The sequence below is a fragment of the Dromaius novaehollandiae genome, chromosome 6 (assembly GCF_036370855.1).
Source record: "Dromaius novaehollandiae isolate bDroNov1 chromosome 6, bDroNov1.hap1, whole genome shotgun sequence".
Classification (NCBI taxonomy): Eukaryota; Metazoa; Chordata; class Aves; order Casuariiformes; family Dromaiidae; genus Dromaius; species Dromaius novaehollandiae.
Window position 1 is genome coordinate 26,580,267 of NC_088103.1, and position 21,554 is coordinate 26,601,820.

General features: G+C 44.3%; 1 protein-coding gene and 1 long non-coding RNA gene across 3 annotated transcripts; both read right to left on the reverse strand.

The window, feature by feature from the left end:
- Nucleotides 1–343: 343 nt before the first annotated feature.
- Nucleotides 344–18,956, reverse strand: LOC135328713 (uncharacterized). 2 transcript variants are annotated; one of them, XM_064513973.1, is made up of 14 exons: nt 18,207–18,956; nt 17,577–17,715; nt 16,112–16,957; nt 14,701–14,879; nt 13,526–13,673; nt 11,454–11,524; nt 10,162–10,180; nt 8,870–8,937; nt 7,711–7,842; nt 4,137–4,331; nt 3,346–3,461; nt 2,669–2,822; nt 2,321–2,430; nt 344–708 (listed from the first exon to the last, which is right to left on the reverse strand). In XM_064513973.1, the coding sequence occupies exons 1-14, from the start codon at nt 18,876–18,878 to the stop codon at nt 363–365; spliced, it is 3,195 nt and encodes a 1,064-aa protein (XP_064370043.1). In that variant the 5' UTR covers nt 18,879–18,956; the 3' UTR covers nt 344–362. The 2 variants fall into 2 exon arrangements, with proteins under 2 accessions (XP_064370043.1, XP_064370042.1); XM_064513972.1 differs by having other exon boundaries at nt 2,321–2,484.
- Nucleotides 18,957–19,812: 856 nt separating this feature from the next.
- On the reverse strand, nt 19,813–21,384 carry LOC135328803 (uncharacterized). The gene is made up of 3 exons (XR_010389842.1): nt 21,287–21,384; nt 20,026–20,064; nt 19,813–19,918 (listed from the first exon to the last, which is right to left on the reverse strand). It is a non-coding gene; the product is annotated as an uncharacterized LOC135328803 (long non-coding RNA).
- Nucleotides 21,385–21,554: the final 170 nt, after the last annotated feature.

Sequence of the window (21,554 nt, forward strand, 5' to 3'; positions counted from 1 at the left end):
AACAGTGCTGTTATTAAACAGCCCATTGAAAGGCTGGCAAGTGGCACTGTGGCAAAGAAACTTTGGCAGGACCCTCTGTGTTAACTGATATTGGGTTGTTATGAGACATGAACAACTGCTGCTGCTTGGCTAGCTTGTTAATAACTTCTGATCAGGATGGAGGTTGAGGGAGAGAGCATGTTCTTTTACTCTTTGGTCCCACCAGTGACTGTGTGAGGTCATCCGATTGCCCTGAGTGTTATGAGATCCCAGTGCTCTCTACTGGCTGGTACTTGCTGTGTTTGGATTTTCTCCTGCCACCAGTCAGGCATTTGCAGAAGCCCAGCTCCTCACTTTTCCCATCTTTTTTTTTTTTTTTTTTTTTATTGCCAGTTAATGCCAGTATCAATATACCAGTCAGTCTCCTTGATAGTGGCTGGGCTCCTATCTATTCCTCTTTTTGCCTCAAATTCATTAACCATCTCTCCCCATTTGTCTTGCTTGGAGAAATAAAGAGTCTGCTCTGCCGACAGCTGGAGCTGGGGGACATCCCCATGCCCTGATACGTTGTCCGCGGCCCGTGGGAGATCAGGGTCAGACTCTGCAACTGTGTTGTAAATATGGCTGAAGGAGTCCTCCTCTGAGGCTTCACTGCTGAAGTAAACAGAGTTGTAGTCCTCCGCGTCTGCAGTAGAAGGCACTGCTGCGAGCCTGGCAGCCTTGCAGTCCCTTTGGAGACAGAAGGAGAGAAAGAAGTACTAGTGCTGCTGGGACATGCTTTGGCTAAGAACTGGCTCTGTTCTTCTAAAAACATGCAAAATCTTTTAAAAGGTACATCTCTACTGGGCTCATGACCAGCTCCCATCTTTATTGAGGAGCATGTGTCATCGGAAGCAATCATCTCCCCACCGCTAGCATGGAGCGCCATGTGATTTCCCCTCCGTTTGGGGAGCCCTACACTGCAATTTTTCTTTCAGGGCTTCTTTTTGAAGATCAGAGATGCGCTGCTGTGCAAGTCTCTATTTCAGCTTTCCATACCCTCCATTCAGGTTTTAGGAGATATCTTCCATGAAATGCACAAGAGACAAGCAAAAATTTTGCTTATCGCTGTCTGACAGGTTAAAGACTTCCTCAAGCAAGCAGCTCTGCAGGGCAGCAGGACTGTGTTTCATGACCATGCCTGGGAAATTCGTGCTGAAATTTACCATACTTTAGCATTTAAAAACCTTTAATGAAGCCATTTGGTGACTCTTCACAAGGAGCCAAAATCTGTTTCCTGTTGAAGGGAAGGGCAGAATTCCCAATGATGCTGTTGAGACCAGGGTTTGGTGCAGCAGAGGGAGGTGATTTCCCCTTTGGGGATGTGTGTTCTGCCACGATTTTGTGAGCTAGCAAGTGGAGGAGGCAGGCACGTGTTTCTCTGCTGCCTTAGCATTATTTGTACACACGCTAACAGGAAACAATATGAACTTCCTAAGAAGCAAGTCTCTGTGCCCTGGGGAATTTGGTTAAGGCAAGTGCAGCAAACAGAGAGGTTCCAGAATGACTTCTGTGATTACGGAGTGGTAACTCCATTATTATATTATTGGTACCGGAACAACTTTCCTGCTGGTGTTCTCCCTCCCGCCAGGATTTTGGAATAAACTTCAGGCAGATAACCTGAGAAGCTTCCATCCAAGGGTTTTTCCAAAGTTCCCCAGGGTACCCTGGGGTTGTGCACCTGGTATGGCACAACACTCCCACCATACTGAGCCCACTCCGCCAAGGCATAAGTGGAGATCTCTGCAAGCCAGGCTCCCAGCTTGCTGCTCTCCCGCTGTAACACGGGGTCTTTGTGACACAGCACAGCAATACCCAAGGGAACTGTAAGTGAGGCTGCTTTCCTACTGCAAGCAATCACCACAGTAAGAAATAGCTCTGTGCTAGACAATTTATACTGCTGAGACATGGTGCATGGTGCAGAAGACCCATGGGTCTTGATTAGGCACAAAAGAATTTGCCAGAATGGTACTAACACAGGCCAACAAAAGGCTGTTCTAGTTATGTCCCACCCCACCCCCCAAAAAAAAAAATGCCAGCCAAAGCACAGAAGGGCACTTGTGTAAAATTGTCTCCCCTCTCTCCCTCACCTCCTCTGCCAAGATAACGTCAGACCTTTAGCAACACAACTATTCCCACAAAAAGAATCAATGTTGGCCTTGCTTGAGGCTGTGAACTAAAGGGTGGGAGACTTCCCTGGGGTAAGAGCAACCCCTATGGCTACTACTTACCACTCACCAGTGGAACTGAATGTCCAGTCATGAGGCTGCACAAGAAGCAAGTGCAAGTGCATACTATTTACCTGGCTGCTGTTTTTTCCGCTTTGATCACCTCTAATATGGCTGAGAATGCAGGTCTCCTGGTGGGGTTGTGATTCCAACAGGCCTTCATGCACTCAATTAGTCCTGCGAGCTTTGGAAAGCCAAAATCACCAGGGATATTTCCTAACTCCGTGAATTTTAGAACCTGTTTTTATTTAGCCAGACAACAAAAACAGTATCACATTAGCTTTCTGAGAAGCAGTGTCTGGATGCACATTTTGCCCTGCCGCAAACTCACTGGAAGATGGGTCCTCCCATCCCTAGCCATGCTGGAGGTTACAGAGAAATTGCTATTGAGTTGCCCAAATATAGACCCTTACCATCCTTACCTCCCTGCAGTTCAGTAAGCGGAAAGGTTTCAGTGGTTTGAACATGTGCAGGTTGGTCAACTGTGCTGTCAAAGCTTCCCATATCACAATCCCAAAACTAAAGACATCTGATGCTCGGGAATAGAGCCCATCATTCCTCACCTCTGGGGCAGCCCTATTGAAGAAATCAGCAGGTTATTAGTCTAATATCTTTCTATATACTAGAGAGCTGGAGAGCAAGGCAAAGCAGAGTGGTCCATATCACTGTAGAGCAGGAGACTTGATTCACACTTTGCATTAGTGGCTACAGCCAAGCGACTAAGTAAGAGAAGAGAAATGGGCAATGGTGCATCATGGGACACACAGCTAAGCTATCGAAGAGGAAGGGGGCACAAGGCACAACAGCAATTTTTTCCTTATTAAGAGTTTGGAGAGTATTCAATTTTTGCCAGGACAAAAAAACAGAAGAAAGTTTCTCTGAAACAAACAAGCTGCTGTTTGGCCAGGCACAAGGTAGAACATGAAGAACACTTAAAAGAAAACCCTCTGCGCTTTCACCATTTTCTGTAGGAGCCACAAGAAGGACATGGATTTGGTGAAACACGGTGGTGGTTAAAGCTGTGGATGAATGAGATGGAGTTTGTGGTGGGAAAAAAGAGCAGAAAAGAAGGGGGAGTAAAATGTAACAATCCACTTACCACTTGGCTGCATCAGCCGGCATAAGTTTGCGCACATATGGCTCAAAGAGGTTGTCATCTGTCCCTGGATGTGGCAGACAGACTGCTCTTCCCCAGCGACTAACTTTTGCTATCACCTGTCAAAAGACAAAGGAAAGAGAGGGGGATATAAATCCACAGCATTTATCTACTCTTCAGCAAGAGCAGCAAGAATTCAAGTTATAATGATGCAGGATTCACTAGAAAGGTCCTCGCTTTTCTGTGTCCTGTCTTGGACAGCAGCCAGCACCTATGATTTACAGTTCAGGGCTGAGTAATGATGGAATGACCTACCCTTGACACTCATCTAAATTCACCTTTTAAAAGTTAGGATAGCCAGTATAAGCTTTTTCTGCATTATCTCCTTCACAGGACACTGTTGAGCACCGCTGGAAAACAATTAGATATGTCTATGTCTCTGTCCTGAATGCTTGTCTTGGGATGGGATGGGATGGGATGGGATGGGATGGGATATCTCTGTCTGGCAGTCACCTCCCTCTGTGCACTACTACAAGATTAAAAAAAAAAAAATACTAATTTTTGGCAAACCTCCCCTTTGTGTGTAACTAAAAATGCATCACGTGGCATGTGACAAACAGTCGATGTAATGCTGCACTCCTTTACTCCCCTCTCTGCACTTTCCAGTTCATCTACCCAGGACTGACTTTGTACAGAGATCCAGTGGAGTGTAAAACTGGATTGTGGTTCCAGGCAGCAGTGGGCCAAGCAGAGATAGGACAAGAAGCTAGTAAATAAGTATGAAGCACAAATACCTCTGGGCAATGGTGACCAGAATTAAGGTAAATGTAATGGCACTGCAGGTCGCAGTGTATGATTCTTCTGGAATGAAGATATGCCATGGCAGAAGCAACCTGCTCCAGGCAAGTGAGAAGCTTGCGATCGTCCATGCTAGCACTTGCAGCAACCTGCATTAGGGATGTCCTGTTGCCACCAAGAGGCTGGGAGATCTGCAAAAGGGAAACGTCAGAAGACTGGAGAGAGGAGTCACAGGACAAATGCTTGCTAACAAATCATCACAAGCAAAGCAGAGCTCTGCCTTCATATGCACCTCTCCCAGCAGCTTCCCATTGTCCAAGAGGGAAGAGCAGGATGCTGTATTTTCCCCTGAGTCTATGTGGTTTGCCTACCTTGCACACAGACATACTCTGCAGAGAGTCCTGGGCTAGCTCTGAATGAGCAGCGGGCAGAGCCAGGACCTCTGCAGCAGGGGAACACACGCGTCTCGGAGCAGAATTAGCCTGTCCACGTTCAGGAAAATGTGTTTAGCATGGCGTAGCGGCTGTGATGTTTCACCCTCACCTGATGGGGCTAGTTAGGTCTGGGAGTTCAAAATCACATCCTCCCTAGACACCACAAACAGCAATACAGAAATCACAACTATATACTGTAGCAGTACTCAACCAGGGCTCTACCTTGCAAAGGATAGGGAAGATATAACCTGAGACAAGGTCTCTGACCCCCAGAGCTTAAGGGCCATTGACTGCAAGACAGCCCCTTTATTCAATTCTTCATTCACATCAGTAAAGTACTGTGCAGCTCTTTCAGTCTCCCCATGGGCTAAAAGTCCTGTAAAACTCTTCACAAATCTCACAGTGGAAACTGTTAGCAGATTTCTTTACTGCTGGTCAGCTCATTGAAACGCACAGAGGGAAGAAGCAGCCAAGCAGCATTACAACAAAACACTTCATACAGACAGTTACAGCTCCATGGTGATTTCCCTACTCAAGGAAGGAATCAGCACGATGAAGTCTGCAAAGATAATAATCTCATTCCTCTGTTTACTGAGCCAGAAGGCAGCTCCTCTTTTATATCGTCCAGGACCCCAAGTCAAGACATGACAAACCCAGACACCAAGTAATGTGCAAAGAAAACCTTTCTACAGAGACAGGACTCTTCACTACACTGCCATAAGCATGCCGAACTTCTCTTGAATTCAGAAGAACCACTCCAGATTAACAGGGGGGTGAATAAGAGCAGAATTAGCCAGTCATGCCTTCATCATCTTCAAAAAGACCTCTCCATGGTATGATCACTGATTTTCAACAGCCCCAGGGAAAGCATGGTCTATCATTTAGTTCTAAGGTGATTATGAAACTTAATTTACTAGGGAGAAACAAGCCCATTGACCACAGATGGAAAATCATTCTGCTGTGGGGTTAAATCTTCATCTCCCTTGCTTACAGGAAAAGTGAAAAGCACTCACGGAGAATCAGAAGCTCCCTAATACCTCAGTGAATATTCCCTTTTCAAGGTCTCCATCTCTGTTTTTGGAGAGAAGGAAAATGACTGGCAGAAGCCTTTCTCTGCCTGCTTTGCTCTGACCGAGTGTTTTGACAAGGGACCTGCACATGCACATCAGCCTTTGTAACAGGAGCAAACTTACACATCACGCTTCTCAGACCTTCATTTCTCTGCCACCACACACACTTGCCACCATCAAATCCACACAAAGGCAGTGGCAGAAGTTTGCACAAGTGTTAGACATGCATGTGTAGACAGAGGTTAGGGACTGAATGGCTGGCGACACGACATGCCTGAGAGCACTCCATAGTCACTGAACTTGGCATAGACCTGGAGGCCCTGCACTGATTCCTGTGCTTCAGGACCACATCACTGCCACTGCAGAACTGTTTTTATCATCTTCTGTGGGGGTCTCCTCATGCTAGCTCACTCCAGAAATGACTGCTTCATGGTTCTCTGATGTTTCTGCCAAGGCTGAGAAAGAAAGTCTTCTGCATGATTGCTCCTGGAGAAAATGCTGGGGACAATTCCAGTAAACATCATCAACATGTTTTATGACCTCAGGGTATGAGGAGTCTGCTTGTTTCATCAGGAAACAAAAAATACTGCATTGTGCCCAAAGAACAGGAATGCCGCCTAAACAAAATGCCTCGGTGATTTCATACTGATAACCACAGAATTAGAGATCATAATGATCTAGTACTCAGTCAAGTAAAGCCATACCTGCGTGGTTATACATGGAAAAATCACTGTGCTAGGGGAACATTAGACATGTCTAGGCAAAATCATAAGCTGCTTCTGGGAACACTGAATCTGAGCTCAGAGCTGACTCCAAGGGAAAGCAGCCCAGCAGGGATGGACCACTCCATGACTCGCCGAGATGTAAAGAAGGGAGACCTTATTGCTGCCAGCAGTAAAACTTTATCAAGGAGAAAAATCCCATCCCATCCAGATGTCTACACATGTTCTCTTAGAAATACTGTAGTGGGAGGCCAGAGCATTCCCTTCACCAGGCAGTAAAGATTTATAGTGTTGGCAAAGGATGAGAAATATTTCTAAGCGTGTAAGGCAATTAAGGTGATCTTGCAATGGATCAGCAGAGGGCACCAGATACAATAACAACACCTGGCTTCTTTGGAGCCCTGGGTAGCACTGGCAAGGGAGAGTCCTCTCCACCCTGCAAGGTCCCTCCGAGGCTCCATGCAGGGCTCTCCTTCACATCTCTGCTACGCCACTTCCCATCCCCTCAAAGCCTCTCAGCTTTGGCTCCTACCTTCCAGTGTCACTCTTTCCTCAGGATATTCAGCCCGCCTCCTCCCTGTGTGATCCTGTCAACATCTTGCCCACACTGGGGCCATTTTTAGGCAAAACTGTCAATGCTTGTGCTTTGAGCCCCTTTGGCACCCTTCCCCCCTTGTTTCATGCGCCCCTATCCAGCTGAAGGAGCCCTACTCATGGTTCATCTCCCTGCCCCACGCCTTGCAGGACCTCCCCAGAGACGTGCCCGTCCCACAGCCTACACTCTAGTGGTGCCATCACCCGCCCCTTGCCCCAAATGATGATCCACACCTGAAATTTGAGGTCACTGCTGCTATGAATCACACGTTGTCAATCTGTCATAAGGTACTCCAAAAAACTCCAATCTCACTATATCGCAATGAAGAAAGAGTTTCTCTTTCTTAGCTCTGCTGGTCAGTTCCCAGAATACAGTGGGCTATCTCAGCACAATCACAAGGCTACATCCGAACCACACCACTTTCCACCTGAAACAAGCTGGCTTAGGTGAATGCAAGAAAACAGTAGAGACAACCTATGGATGGACCCATAGTGTTAAAGGCATAAGACCCACGTTTACGTCAGATTTTCTCACTTTTTTTTTTTAACTGACTCACCAACCCAGACTCTCAAAAACCAAAGCTATCCTAAGCTGCATCTTATCCACCCTCTCTTATCTCCCCTGTACGTTTGCACATGCACTAGTCACCCACCAGCCCTCCATGTGTGGGAAGTCAGGCCACAGCCCTTGCTTCCTTGGTGACACAGGGCCATGGCAAAGCTGTCACAAACCGTTCCTGCAGCACTCACCAGGGTGGTGGTCATGGGGAAGTAGTGCATGATTTCGTTTACTGGCAGTATGTTCTCATGTTCTAACGCACACAGGGCTGTCTTGGTCGTATGGTTCATTCTGAATGACACCAACTCACACAGGCAGTCATCCTGCAAGAGAACCTGAAAATTAACTGCCAGTATCCTCTTCGGCAGCAACATACCATCGTCTTTATGGAGAAAATGATGGAATTTGAGTCTTACCTGTTATGGTAACGAAGAGCCAAGCTCTTCTCTTAATAACCTTGGTGAAACCCCACTGACTTGATAGGAGTCACTGAAGGATTACAGACTTCATAATGGAAAAAAGTTGTCTTAACTGGCCTTATCAATTTAACTAGCTTTTTTAACAACTGTTAAGTTTTGAAGAGTAAAAGAAGTCTGATGGTTTAATTTCATTGACATTTAGAAGAAACATGTGACATTTCCCAACTTTAAAAATCTCAAGATTTGGAAAATCAGAAACAAATACCTAAAATTTATTCTGAAATTTTATTGGCCTAAAGAGTTTTGGCTTTGAAGAGACTGTTTGTTATTCATACGAAACATGATGCTTATAGGAAACTCAGTCTTGTATCTTTTGTCAGCAAATTCACTCATAATGGAAATGTTCATACTGAAAGTCCCAGAGACAGAAAAACTTTGGCAGGCCAAGCTATACCAAAAGCAATAAACAAAACCATGAAGAAGTCTCACATAAAAGCTACAGATACCTAAGTTTCTCCACCACATTTCTTTCTCAGCTGTTCAAGAATTTTGGTTTACTACTCCGGTTCCTCTTAAACTCCTCCAATTGGCTCCTCCAATTAAAGTGCGCATTTATAATAAATGATGAAGCCATAAAGAACTAATGTGCTTTTTTCACTTGACTTTCTCTACAGCTCAGACAATGAATTTTTGCTTGTCTGAACTACCCTCATAACCTTGAAAGATGCAGCCAGGTTGAGTTCAAAAACTGCCAGTGATAACAAATCTACCACAAGTCATATTTCTTATCTGAATGTGTCTAGCTTGTGTCTCTAGCTACTGTCTCTCCAAATAATTTTGATTGCAAAGTTTAAGTATTTCTATTGATAAAGCAGATAAAGGTTGTATTCCTAGGAGAGATAAAGTGATAGCTAAGAAACCAAAGCATTACCTTCTGCTCAACACTGTCTTCACACACATCTGGAAATACATTTGGTGGATCACTCCTTTTGAAGTTGCCTGAAGAAAAACCAAAAATACAGGGAAGCCTATTTCTCCTCATATATATGCCAGATATATGTTGAGATACCTGCATTTATGTCTGGGAAGTTTTTCCTTGTTTACCCCTGCCTAAAGAAGATTTGTATCAGGCCTTATATTTTTAAAGAAGGAGTGTTTAACACCCTCTGCTGTGGCTGAGTCGTGCAATCCCTTCACCAGAATATGCTTTTACATAAAACGGCTCCTCAGTAAAGTAACTTGTGTAGAAAAATCCCACGCCAAGAGAACAAGTTCTCTCCTCCACTCCATGGGGCTAACATTTTCAGCACAGCATGTTCGGTCAGCCAAAAATTAAGGAAAAGGGAACCAGGGAACTGAACTCCTGCAAATTTCAGCTCTTTAATCCTCTGTTAGTATAATATGTTTACTGCACTCTACATCACCACAGACCACACATACTCATGTTCATTTCTGAGTCTATCCAAAATGGGTGAAAGGAGATGCCGATCCTGAAAGGCCGTCCATTTCAGGGACACTGCAAGTGCAGTGATGTTGCACTGTGTGCCTCTGAAAGCAACTGAACCAGTGAGATTTCTTCCCCTGAGACAACAATTTGCTTGTGACACCATTTATTCTTATCATTTCTGAAGTTTTACAGGAATTAATCTCACAAGATTTCATTGTTTATAAGGCCTTGAATTCTTGAAGTTCTCCTGTCACCTGCGCCCAGCCCTGCTGAGCCTCCTTGGGCAGTTTCACATGCTGGCCTAACTGATGAAGCACAGGCTCCTTCTTCATGATTGATAAGATCTGTTTTGGGAGATTTTACACATAAACTGTCAGACCCAAGCTGAAACTTCATCCAGAACTGATCCCAGCTTTGGGTGAGCTACTAACTTATCCCCATGCTTGTGTTTCTGGATCTCCATCTGTAGAGAAACTCTGAAAAATCTCATGGGAAGACCTTTTCTCATTAGATGCTTGGACCAATTCACACATCTGAATATGATCCCAATTTGATCAGTTATTCCAGCAAAGCCTCTGAACCTTACAGGGCTTATGCAAACACAGTCCAACCTGCTCTGTCACTACTCTCTCATTTCTAGTACATGTATTTTGCAAAGCCTCCTACATCCTCCTATTATTACATACGTTGATTTCCTCTTGAGACACAAGTACAGTTAAGAAAGTTTTCTTGCTACAGACATTTCTCATGCATGCTTTGAGGAAACTAGTTCATACCTTTGCTGTCAAGGTAGCCCTGCAAAACAGAAGGGAGAAGAAAACATAATAAATGTTATTATCTCTGCTATTTCCTTCTAGGCAGACAGAGCTACCATTACCCCTGAGACTTAATAACACCAGGAAAGACAGGAGATGGCAGTGCAGATTGTGTGAAGGAGACGACTACCAGATGACCTTTCATCCCCCAAACAAGAAAAGCCTGCTGTGAAATGCTGTTGCGACAATAACATGAACATAAGAAAACAACCCAGGATTAAGGAGGCTCCCAATGGTATAAATCCATTGCTTTTAGGTTAAAATTTGCACTAAAAATGTTTTAAAAAAACATTTTTATTCATGTTTGAAACTATCCTGGCTTTGCTGAGTCCTCTATCAAGTCTGTTAAATGGGTGCTTTTCTTTGGGCCAAATGCAGTGGTCAAGATTCACAGTGAAAATAATGCAACACTCAATTATTTCCCACAAACAGATTCAGACCAGCAAGTCTGCCTCTGATCTTTCTTTCCCACAGGGTCAGAAAAAAACAGATCTGACTGTTCTAGGCACGGCCAAACACAGCTTTCCTGCCTTTTGAGGTTCAGCAGTGACCAGGCAAGCTCAGGACAAAGACAGACCATTCAAAGCTTAATATAAACACTGTGTGAGACCTGATGATCAAGTTACTGGACTGGCTTTTTCTGAATGCGTGTCCAGCATGAGGTAAGGTATGCCTTGCAGACAGGCTACCCTGTGGTCTGGCAGTTTGCTATGGTCTGGCGAGCGGTCTTCGTGCTCCTGCTGACCCTCAGTGCAACAGGAACGCAGCTGTTAACAGCAGGGACTCAAAACACCTAAGAAGTTTGTTGCACTGTATTTTGCAGGTGCTCAAAACACATGAGCTGGAGAAAAGCAGTGCAGCTGGTTTAGCACAGCTTTGAGCCCAGGTCCACCATCTGCCAGCCCAGGCTAACAGCCGCACAGCTGGAGCCTGCAGGTCAAATGAGCTCACATCTGCCCACAAACCGCTTTGTAATGGCAGCTTAGAGACTGCACAAGGCCTTGGAGAAAGGATAACTCCACAGGTTAGATTTTCCCTTCTCTTACACCCATTCCTCCTTGGTCAGGTAGCTTCTGTGTGTGAAATTACCATGCAGAATAACACAAAACTACTTCTATAGCTACAGACAGACCATTAGTAAGCTATAATGTGAGTGACAGCAGCCAGTGCCCAAGATGCAATGCTCTAGAACAAGCAAGAAGATATTTAAAGTTGACAGATCCGAAAAAGTTACTGAGCAGCATGACAGTTACCCTTATAATATCTTCCTCGCAGATGGGAGAGAACTGACTCATTATCTCATGCAGTTTGTCCAGATCTGACCCTAGAAAAAGAGAAGAAAAGAAAGGCTAGAGGTTATACCTGGTACTACCCACATCTTGAGGGCAGTAAGGGAGCTCCCTTTGCTGTCATGACTACAGAGAGTCTTGGAGGCAAACAAAAAGTATGCCTCAGCTTATTCCTGGACTGAAGCAAAATATTTGGCTAAGAACTGCAGGCCACAACCAAAAAATATTGTGTCATAAATGAAAGTATCTAACAGCCATTCAAGTGACATGAGAGTCATCCATATGCTCCAGTAACTCCAGAGACCATGGCTATTATCACTGTTTCTCCAGCACAAGCAAAATGACTCGGTGAATCTGCTGCCAAGTCTTCAACAAGAGCAATGTACTACTCACCTACTGAGATTTCTCTTGAAATGGATCCTGAAGCTGCAGCAAGTGGGGAGGCAAAGCAGTATAGGGAAGAAGAATTACATGTGACAGCTGTTAGTCTGCCCATGATGTTAGTCAATCCATGTATGTGAGGAAGGTGCTCAAATAACGTATTGAAAAGTGAATAAAGAGCTATACAGACAAACACCAGGTTGGGAGAGAGATGACTCTTCAGTGACCCATGTAAAAGGATGATCTCAGTCTAGTTCCCACTGCTGACACAAATTGCGATAATTATGTTGAGTATGAAACATTCCTCTGCTATATCTGTGCAGTTATGCTGAACTGGCTGGCCAGACCCCCCCCCTCCCCGCCAAGGATTTGATGTTGTCTACTGGGTATATGCAGGCAGCCAAAAGCCTTAATTAGCTTCTGAGTGAACCCTGATTAAGTTAAACATGGGTGCTTTCTAGGAGCGGTGTAAATGTTGTTAAATGTCTTACGACACCTGAACAAGGGGCTGTAGCAATGACCACCAGGCAGCAGAAACCACCAAGGGCATGTCCTTATGCTCTGAGTTAGACTGTGAATAATCACAGGAAATGTGTTGGCCCCTCCAAAGGGAGACAAGTTCCTCTATGAAGAGGACTCAAAACACTCCCAGCTGGGGCAGCAGATAGATCCATCAAGCTGTGCTTTGTAACCAGGGAATTGGACCAGAGGCTGGGAAAGGACCTCATGCATCCTGTATTTCTGTGGGGCTGTTTCAGGCTATTTTAAGTGTCAGGTTGGTGACATTATGCTAATAAAATTCTGTGTAGTCATCTGAGAAGTCTCCTACATATTTAATAGCTTTCATAGCATAATGAAAAAGAGCTCAACCAGGGAGCCAAAATTACTGTTAGTTCAACTGGAAGTCACCAATTAATTAAGGTCAAGGCAAGCAACACGGATGAGCGAGACTTCTATCTCTCTGACTGCCCCACACTAGGTAAATGGGTCAAATGAAATCAGATTCTGCAGCCTAAAACCCAAGGTCTCACTATGGCAGACATTGTGAATGCAGAGTTAGATTTGAGCCTTTCCTTGAAAGGAGGCATACCCAGGACACTATCGGGTACAATCGTGGCCCAGGATTGATGGAGAAGTTTACCCAGACCCTGACTGCACTGATGAATTTATTAGTTAGGTATATTACACCATGAAGAATTTTTAACAAATTAAACAATCTGGTTGGTCACTGTTACTGTCACTACAAGCTCTTATTGAGAAAGGAAGATGACAAGTACTGGCGTGCTGCTGCCTGAATTCCTCAGACCTAGGTCTTCACAGCACAAGGAATTTCACACTGCTGCCCTGGTATTTCGCTGGTAACAGAAACAGTCACAAGCAGGGTCCTGGGAAAAAACAAATGGGGGTCTCTAAGATTAGCTCTCTAATTGGTGGCACTCCCCACTTGCAGGGCTCTCTGCTCCTCTGTAGGTGCGAATGGGCACATGGCTACATTTATCTTAAAACTGTTAGCTTTTTAAGGGAGGGACTGTCTTTTTGCTGTGTCTGTACAGCCCTGTGACAGGCCCATGACTACATACTACCACACTACACACAGCATTAAGTAACTATTGCTACAAGACCAAGAGTTTAGCCAGTTTAAGTGTTTTGTATACCCAGGATACTCCCGTAGTTTTCCAAGTGCTCTACCAATGCCTCCATGGATGTGCGCTTTGTCTCCTCACGCTCCAAGTTAGGGGCTATCATGTCCCACAGCTTCAGAGGAATTGAGTCTGGTCTTTGTGCCCTGTGCCCACTGCATATCTAAGAGGGAAAAACAAAGAAAAGGACCAACCTTTGGTGACTGCAACTGAGCCTGACTGCATGGCAGTAAAGTAAAAGCCCTGGGCAAAGTTCATCCTGCTATCACAAGGCGACATCATTGGTTTCGGAAATGTAAATGAGTCAGCTGCTGATTTCCAGTATCACACCAAGGTAACAGCAGAATTTGACCTACCTAAATATCTCTTGAACTCTTCTAATTCTCCTACAGCACTGCATAACACTGCTGAGATTTTTAAACTGCTGCCATTTTGGCTTCCATGTAACCTTTCACTTGATGACTTCACCCTTGAAATACCCAACAATGTCCTATTGCTTAATCAAACTCCTTTATACCCCAGCTGTTCCCATTCTGCTTTCCTTACCAGTTTCCAGTGCAGCAGTCATAGATCTTTCAGGCGTAGGAGTATCAGACCCTACACTCCCACCCCAAGGCAGAGATGTTATTTAGACATACTGGCTTTTCAGACTGCTCTGATACAGTAACTTAGTACACTAGAGCAGAAACTTCAACTTCTGCTTACCCTGCACAAGCTGTTGTAGCAAGTACTTACATTTATTTAGGCTAATTCTTTTAGCAATATGCAGATTTTCTCTTGGGTTCTCATAGATCCTGTAATTTCCTTGCTCTTTCCAGAAGACTTGGTTATCATAGGAGCCTCTCTGGAGCCTTCACTCCCCCAGTTGCTTTGGGGTACATAGAGGTTATCCAGACCAGACACATGGATGCATAACCAGCCAGATCAGGACAGCTCGTTATTTGCATGGCTGAACACTGTTCTTTGTGCACTTTTCCAGATTTAGATGTTCTGTCAAAGTGCCCATGGTTTAAAGACTGAACTCAATGTGAACTTCACCATATCAGGCTCGAATAGGTTGTGTTTTCATGGCTGATGTTCATGGGCCACTATTAATGTCCCCTCACACCCCCAAAACCCTCTGTCATTTAGGACACATTCCCCAGTGAGTAGAAAAGATGTTTTTCTGATCCCATATGAAAGCCACTTACCTCTTCTATGAACCTGGACACAGGCAAGTGCTTGAGTTCGAAGTATGTCTGCCCACCATACAGGAGAATGGAGTAAAACGTCGCAGCAATGGCCCATGCATCAGAGAAAGCAGAGAAGATGTGGTACTTCAGAGACTCGGGAGCACTGAAGTATATGGACAGTGGTTCCTCACTGTCCCCTGTATTAAGACAGAAGTGAATCGAGACAAAGGCTGTGAACAGGATTCTCCTACCCTGCCACAGATATAGATTTATCTTTGCAACTATTAGTAATCATCCTCGCAGCACCTGGAAGTGGCTAATAAGAAAAAAAAAAGCCGAGAAAAACTTATTAACAAGAGCTACTAGACAGCCTGTGAGTTGAGCAGAATAGGGTAAATAAGTAATGCTATCTGTGAGAGACTGTATCTATTGCACCTTAATAATTTAGAAAACTGTTGACCATTTGTAAACACATCTGACTGAGAGGTGGAGGTCTCAAAGAAGTTCTGACGGGTGTGAAAAAAAGGAGGCCCTTTTAGTGTCTTCTCTGAAGGAAGGCTGTAGCATGTCTCAGCCTTCATCACATGTCCAAGAACCTGCACAGACACTCACCCACCCTTATACCATACTCCTGGGCAATCAAGCTTGTGTGGCTGCAGTTACAGAAAGCAGAACTGAGTGACAGGGAAAGGGCTTTGCCTAGGATTTCAAAGAGAACGTGCTGAAAGGCTTCGAAGTTAAAATACCCCTAGGCATTTCTGGGACAGTTTCATCCTTTAACCTTTGACTGACTTTGTTTACAGTTTGGGTTTGCTATCATTTCTGATGACTCAGTGATTTAATCTTAGTCTGTTACAATAATTCCCCAAGAAAAGTTGCAACAGGTGTCATCGTATGCAGCGGCTCGTTGAATATTTATGTACTTCCTGAACCGATTATTTTTGTTAGAGCCATTTCCTCCTAAGAACCACATGATTAATGCTATCTGCATCAGTTTCAAGTGCTAACTGGTGCTGCACACACGTAAATCATAGCTAAGAGCCAGCCAGGCAGTCAGAGCAACGATAACCCTGCCAGACTGCAATAAAAAACAAGCAGGAAGAGAACAAACTGTAGTCCCAGCAACTGAATCCAGCTGTTTTGTCTGTGATCAGCCTAAGGATAAGCGCTCTCTGAAACTTCTATAATATCATGCAGTTCTTGATCTAGTTGCATATTCATGTAATTAATAGTGTTAACTTGCATTTATCAGGGTACTCTGAGCTCTTCACAGATATGAGAAAGGACAAATAAATCTTGTTTTTCCTGAGGACACTCAACCTCAGAGCGCAGAAATGACTCACAAAGAGCAGGTCAGTGAATAGTAACCCAGCAAAGAGAACTCACCTCTCCTAAGCCCAGCCCAGCCCACCAGCCCTACTATCTGTACCTATGAGCTGTGAGGATCTGATGTTTTCATAAGGACAATCACTAGCTGAATAATCCTTCTCATCCTCCGGAGGAGCCAGCCTGGCCTGGAGGAAATTAGACAGCTTGGCCTGGATCTGAAGAGCTCTCGTTCCTTGTCCCCCACTTGTGAACACGATGAAGCTGGCTGGTGTGATGTCGCAAAGTAAGACCCTTTTCTGGTGACAGGACCAGACAGCTCTGGCAACATCCTTTAAAATGCCTAATATATTAGATAGGGTGAGTTTATTTCTCTTTTCCTGCAGGAAAGCCAAGAGTGGGTTCCCATCTTCCAGCATGTACAAAGGAGGCACTCCACAGGCACTGGACATTTGCAGCTTGGCAATGGACTCCTTGTCTGCACACAGAGCCACTATTCCAATCAGCTTTTGAAACCTTTCACAGTCACTGTCGGTGGTATTCGTCTGCAAGATGTCATTCAGGGTCTGTTGTTTGGCTATGCAGATCTTCACGTTACCTGCAGGTATGACTCCTTGCACAACCATGCTACTGGCATTTGCCTTCAGCTGTCCCTTGAGGGCTAGATCAGGGAAGGTGCCCTTCAGATATTCTTGGAGAGCTGCCTCCACGTGGCTGGGATTGGCTGGGATCATTTTGTTTCCCAGCTCAGTAACATGCATGCATGTGCCATCCTCACTAAAGAGCAGTGGTGCAATGCAGTGTCTCACTTCACTCACGGGGTGGTAAAGCAACTTTTGGAAGAAATGATGGAGGATAGTTTTTACCAAAGGCTTCTTCTCTTTAGTGGCAGTTCTCGTGCACCATTCCCACAGGCTTTGGAGAAGATCTAGGCACTCTGTTACTGCCCCTGTGACAGAAAAGTGCTCTGTTAATGTCACTGCAGAGGAGCCTGCATATGTCACAATGGGCAAGAAACCTTCCAGCGAGCCTTAAGCAGACATTGCAACTTTTACAAAGAACATGGCACTATCATACAATGGTTTGAGACAGGATAAGGAGCAGAATATTGTTTATCTGCTATGGCATTGGCTAGGTCATTAAAGCCAAGTCACCACAATCTCTTTGACCAGGCCGTGCCAGGATGAACATCCATAGGCAACTGGAGTGTTGGTTTACGTCTCTGTTGAAAGTTTTGTCTCAGTAGCACAGGGCTTATTTCAACAGATAGCAGAGCAAACGGCTCAGAAAGACTGGATAGTGAAGATCTCAGCCGCTTTAATCTAAGAACCTGAAAGCCCAGTCCTGCCTCTTTCTGAACAGTTACATTTTCATCATTATCATTTTCCTCAATCATGTGGATGAATATTATCCTTTGAAAATCAGAATAACTGTTGGGCATACAGTCTATTAAATGTTTTGGAATAGTGATCAGCAGAGCTATGGCTGTTTTGCCATTGCCAGAAGTTTGATGCCCAAAACAGCTACCAGCTTTGCCTATGCCTCAGGCTAATCCCGCATTTCCTTACCTTGTGTGTGGCTGGCTTGGATATGTTCAGTGATGCGCTCAGTGATTTCCAGTAAAATTTCCCAGTGATTTTTCCCCAACTTTGTGCACACATAGAGGAAGAAGGACTGGCTAACTGCAAGCTGTTTGGCTTCAAACACCTGGAAAATACATACAGGACCTGAATTGGCTACACCTGTATACTTTCACTGTGGGCTTGGTTGCTCTTGTTTGCTTACTTTTTTCAATAAGTAACTGGCTACACATTTGACTAAAGAGATGGAAGCCTATTCTGACTCTCTTAAGCATAGTTTCCTTGGGTGGGCAGCAGAGCAACCAATGGTCCTTTGCTCAGGACACTTTGCAAGGGCTGAGTTGAATACAAATAAACACTAACTGTCTGGCCCTCTGAGGCAGACAAGCAGTATAGTCTCCAGCCTAAATACAGTGAGCCTAAGACACACACCGGTAAGTGATTTGTCTGAGGCCACCAAATAATATAATCTGGGCCCTGGGCTGGCCATAAAACAAGTCCTTTGCCCAGGGGTCCTGTGTCTGTTGCTCCCAAGGAGTAATGTGACACCAAGGAGCGATGGACAAGTCAGGAGTTATAACAGAAATACAAGGGTAGTCTGATTGGCTTGTTACTCACCTTTTCGGTAATAACAAGAATAAAGACATGTCTTATCATCCAGGGTACTCTCTGGAGCTGCTTCTGGATGAACTGGAACTGCAGGACCCTCTGATTTGTGAAAGTCACTCTTTTCTCCAGTGTCCTAAGGAAACTTTCCAAGTGCTTCAGATATGTTTCTATGGAATTTGGCCAGGACCTTTGTTTTTTTACAGCAGTGGAGATGGCCACTCTGATTTTCTGGTAGGCACTAAGGCACAGATACTCATAATTTCTCTCCCCCGAAGGAACGGTGCATTTTGCAAAGGCCATTCCCCTCAGCAGAGCCTTCAGCTTCACGTTGTTTGTTGTGGAGACATGAACAAACATCGCTGCCAGAATCCAACAATATAGTTTCTCCTTCTGAATGCAAAGCTCCTTGTTAGAAGCAGAGCTGCTGCATTGGATGAGATTTCTTACTCTCAACTCCAAGCTCTCCAGCTCTGCCACCTTACAGAAAGTCAGGAAGTCCCTCCTGATGTTTCTGATCAACACCTGACAGATACGTTGTCTGATCCACTCATTGCTAGCATCCCAGTATCTCAGAAAATAGTCACCTTGCTCTTGAAAAGGTGTGTAGGACATTTCTTTCAGGATATCTTCAATTTCTGGACAGAAAACAAAATAAAGATGCATCATCTGGAACCCTCCCATAGTTTGCAGTTGGTTTCTGCAATGGATCACAACCTTCAGGGATTGCTACTCAGTGTGTCTGTCCTCAGAGAAGAGAATGTGGTTTGGGATGACACCAGGAAAGTAGCAATGAACACACTTTCAAAATGTCAGAAACATACCTCATACAGAAAAGAGTTACTCCTTGCTATCCTGATAGGTGTCCTGTCAAAACCAGTTTCTCCCATTAGCCACAGCTTGCACACAATGCTTCTAAAAGATCTCCCAGAATGCAAAGCTGTATACTCATCATGAATGTGGTGCAATGGCCAAAACCTGACTCCAGCTTGTGTTGTTATGAAAGAATCGGTCTCCTGCCCTCTTGGAGAAGAATTGGAAGAGGAGAAGTCTTACCATTGATTATGGTAAGGCCTGAAGCCAGCTCAGAAGAGTGCTAAATGCTACACATACATGAATGACAATCCATATTTTAGCCAATTCTTGCCTATTAAGAATATCTAGCCCTTTGAGACTCAAACTGAATTGTAACACAACTCCTACCTCACTTGTACATTATGGTTCAGCTAGTTTCACTAGTCAGTCAGGTGTACACTTAATGCCATAAGCAAGAAACATACAGTTCATGTTTGTTTTCCCCACTAGCTCTTTCCTTTGCAGTTTGTTGGCTTACATATTGCTCCATTAAAAATCTGTCTTTGTTCCAGCTCCAATGTGCCATTTATTAACCATCACCAGATTCATATATGCCTATACAAATCATCTTCCAGCATTTACTCTGATAAATACGGCCTTTATTTTGCAGAGCAAGAGTGCAACTGCAAAAACAGGAATCTTTTGTGTTGAACATGGAAGTTGCCAAATTCTGTTCCAACAAAGTCCTCCTCTGGCTGCTGGGTGGGAGCCCCCTGTGTATGGGAGTGTAAGCACAGGAGCAGTACCTTTGTGGGGAAGCACTCTGTGCTTCAGCGGCAAGAACGAGTTCCTGCTGGAGGAGAAGGTGCCATGGTGTCTCCAGTATGGCCTGAATGACTCCCTTGATCTATCTGACCTCCTGAAAGGGGCTGTAACACAAACACGGAGCACAGAAACATTACTTGGCTAAATCCAACTCTGTTCTCCTGCAGACATTCTGCAGTAGGTGCGTATACAAACTGCTAAGAGCACTTACAGTCTCTGCCTGCGGAGGATGAGGGGAACGGAGTAGACTCTGAAAAGAGAAGGCAGGAAGTTAACTTCAGCAAGTTTTTGCAGGGTAACATAGAATATAAATAACCAAAAGGCACAATCATGTCTAACCTGAGATAAAACAAGCAAGCCTGTTCGTGACTAATGTTTAGTATCCCTCCCTGTGTGCATATTTAGTGCTGGGTGCACAGTGCCAAGTCAGTGCAAAGCTGCTTCTCTGGCAGCATGCAGAGACATAGGTGTCATGGGAGGTTCAGGATTTCAGGTACAGCAAGTGTGTCTGTCCGTCTGTTCTGTGAAGTGTTCAGCACAATGAATGGCACTGAAAAAGATACTCTTGAGTTCCACTACTGAGATCACTCCCAAAATCCAGGTCAGACACTGAAAATATATCACAAAAACTGTGTCCTCTAACTGAACACTAAACTGATGGCCAGAAAGCCACAATCAGTTCTATATAGCGTTGGGTTGAATAGCCTAAGTCCCTCTGGCTATTTGGAAATATGAAGGAGAGTTTCATACAATTTGAAAGAAAAGCTTTCAGCTTCTTCTTAACATACACAAACCTCACTGGAACACTAACATTTCTTAGAATTCTTTAGATAAGATATTTTTAAGACAACCAAAGGAGTTATTTCAGGTTGCATTAGAGGGCTTTTACTTTTCAGAAGAATATATTTTTCTCTCTTCCTCTGGGACCAAAGATCTAGATTTCACAGATAGAAAAGTTTTAAAAAACTATCACAGGATTGTTTTGGTAAGACTCCCAGGATATCTACCATCATGAAGTGCAGACAGCGTGTCTTTGCTCTGCCTGTGTTTCTAGCTGGTTCAGCATGAGATATGTCTGTCTTAGAAACCATTTATGAGCTCAGAACTGTGCCCAAATTAGGCAGTTCTGACTCATCATGGGGTTTGTCTAGGTAAACATAACCTTAGGCACTTTAAAATAAGGGAATCATTCAAAATCCTCCCTGAAGTGAGCTGTCATGAATCAGTCTGGTGTCTGTATAACAAACCACTGGCCCAGCTTGCACCCTGGATAGACTGATAGAGGAAGTCTTGATTGATGGAGGAAATCTGGCAGATATTGTTCTGGTATTGCTGGACAAACTCTAACATTCAAAACCTTGGAACTGTCTCTTTCTAAAGAAAGAAATCACCCTCCTCTCCCTCTTCAGGGCAAAGTAAACTTCAAATTAAATGAATCCAACAGTCAAACATGACAAGATCTATGATCTTACCTAGCTCCGTTTCCTTCAATACTGTCTGTTTCCTTCTGCTCAGTGGAATCAATCTCCTATGACGGTCTATGGTTTTCCTTATTTTGCGCAAAAGTTGTTCAGCAGGTTCAGCTGCCTGTCTTCACTGTTAATTGTATGTTGCAGGGAATGTGATCTAGTCAAGAAATGCCAGTCTTACATATGTAGGAAACTCATGTAAATGAGTTGGCAACTCATGTAAGCTCTTTTTATCTCATTGTAGAATTGCTTTAGTGATCTTTACCCACTT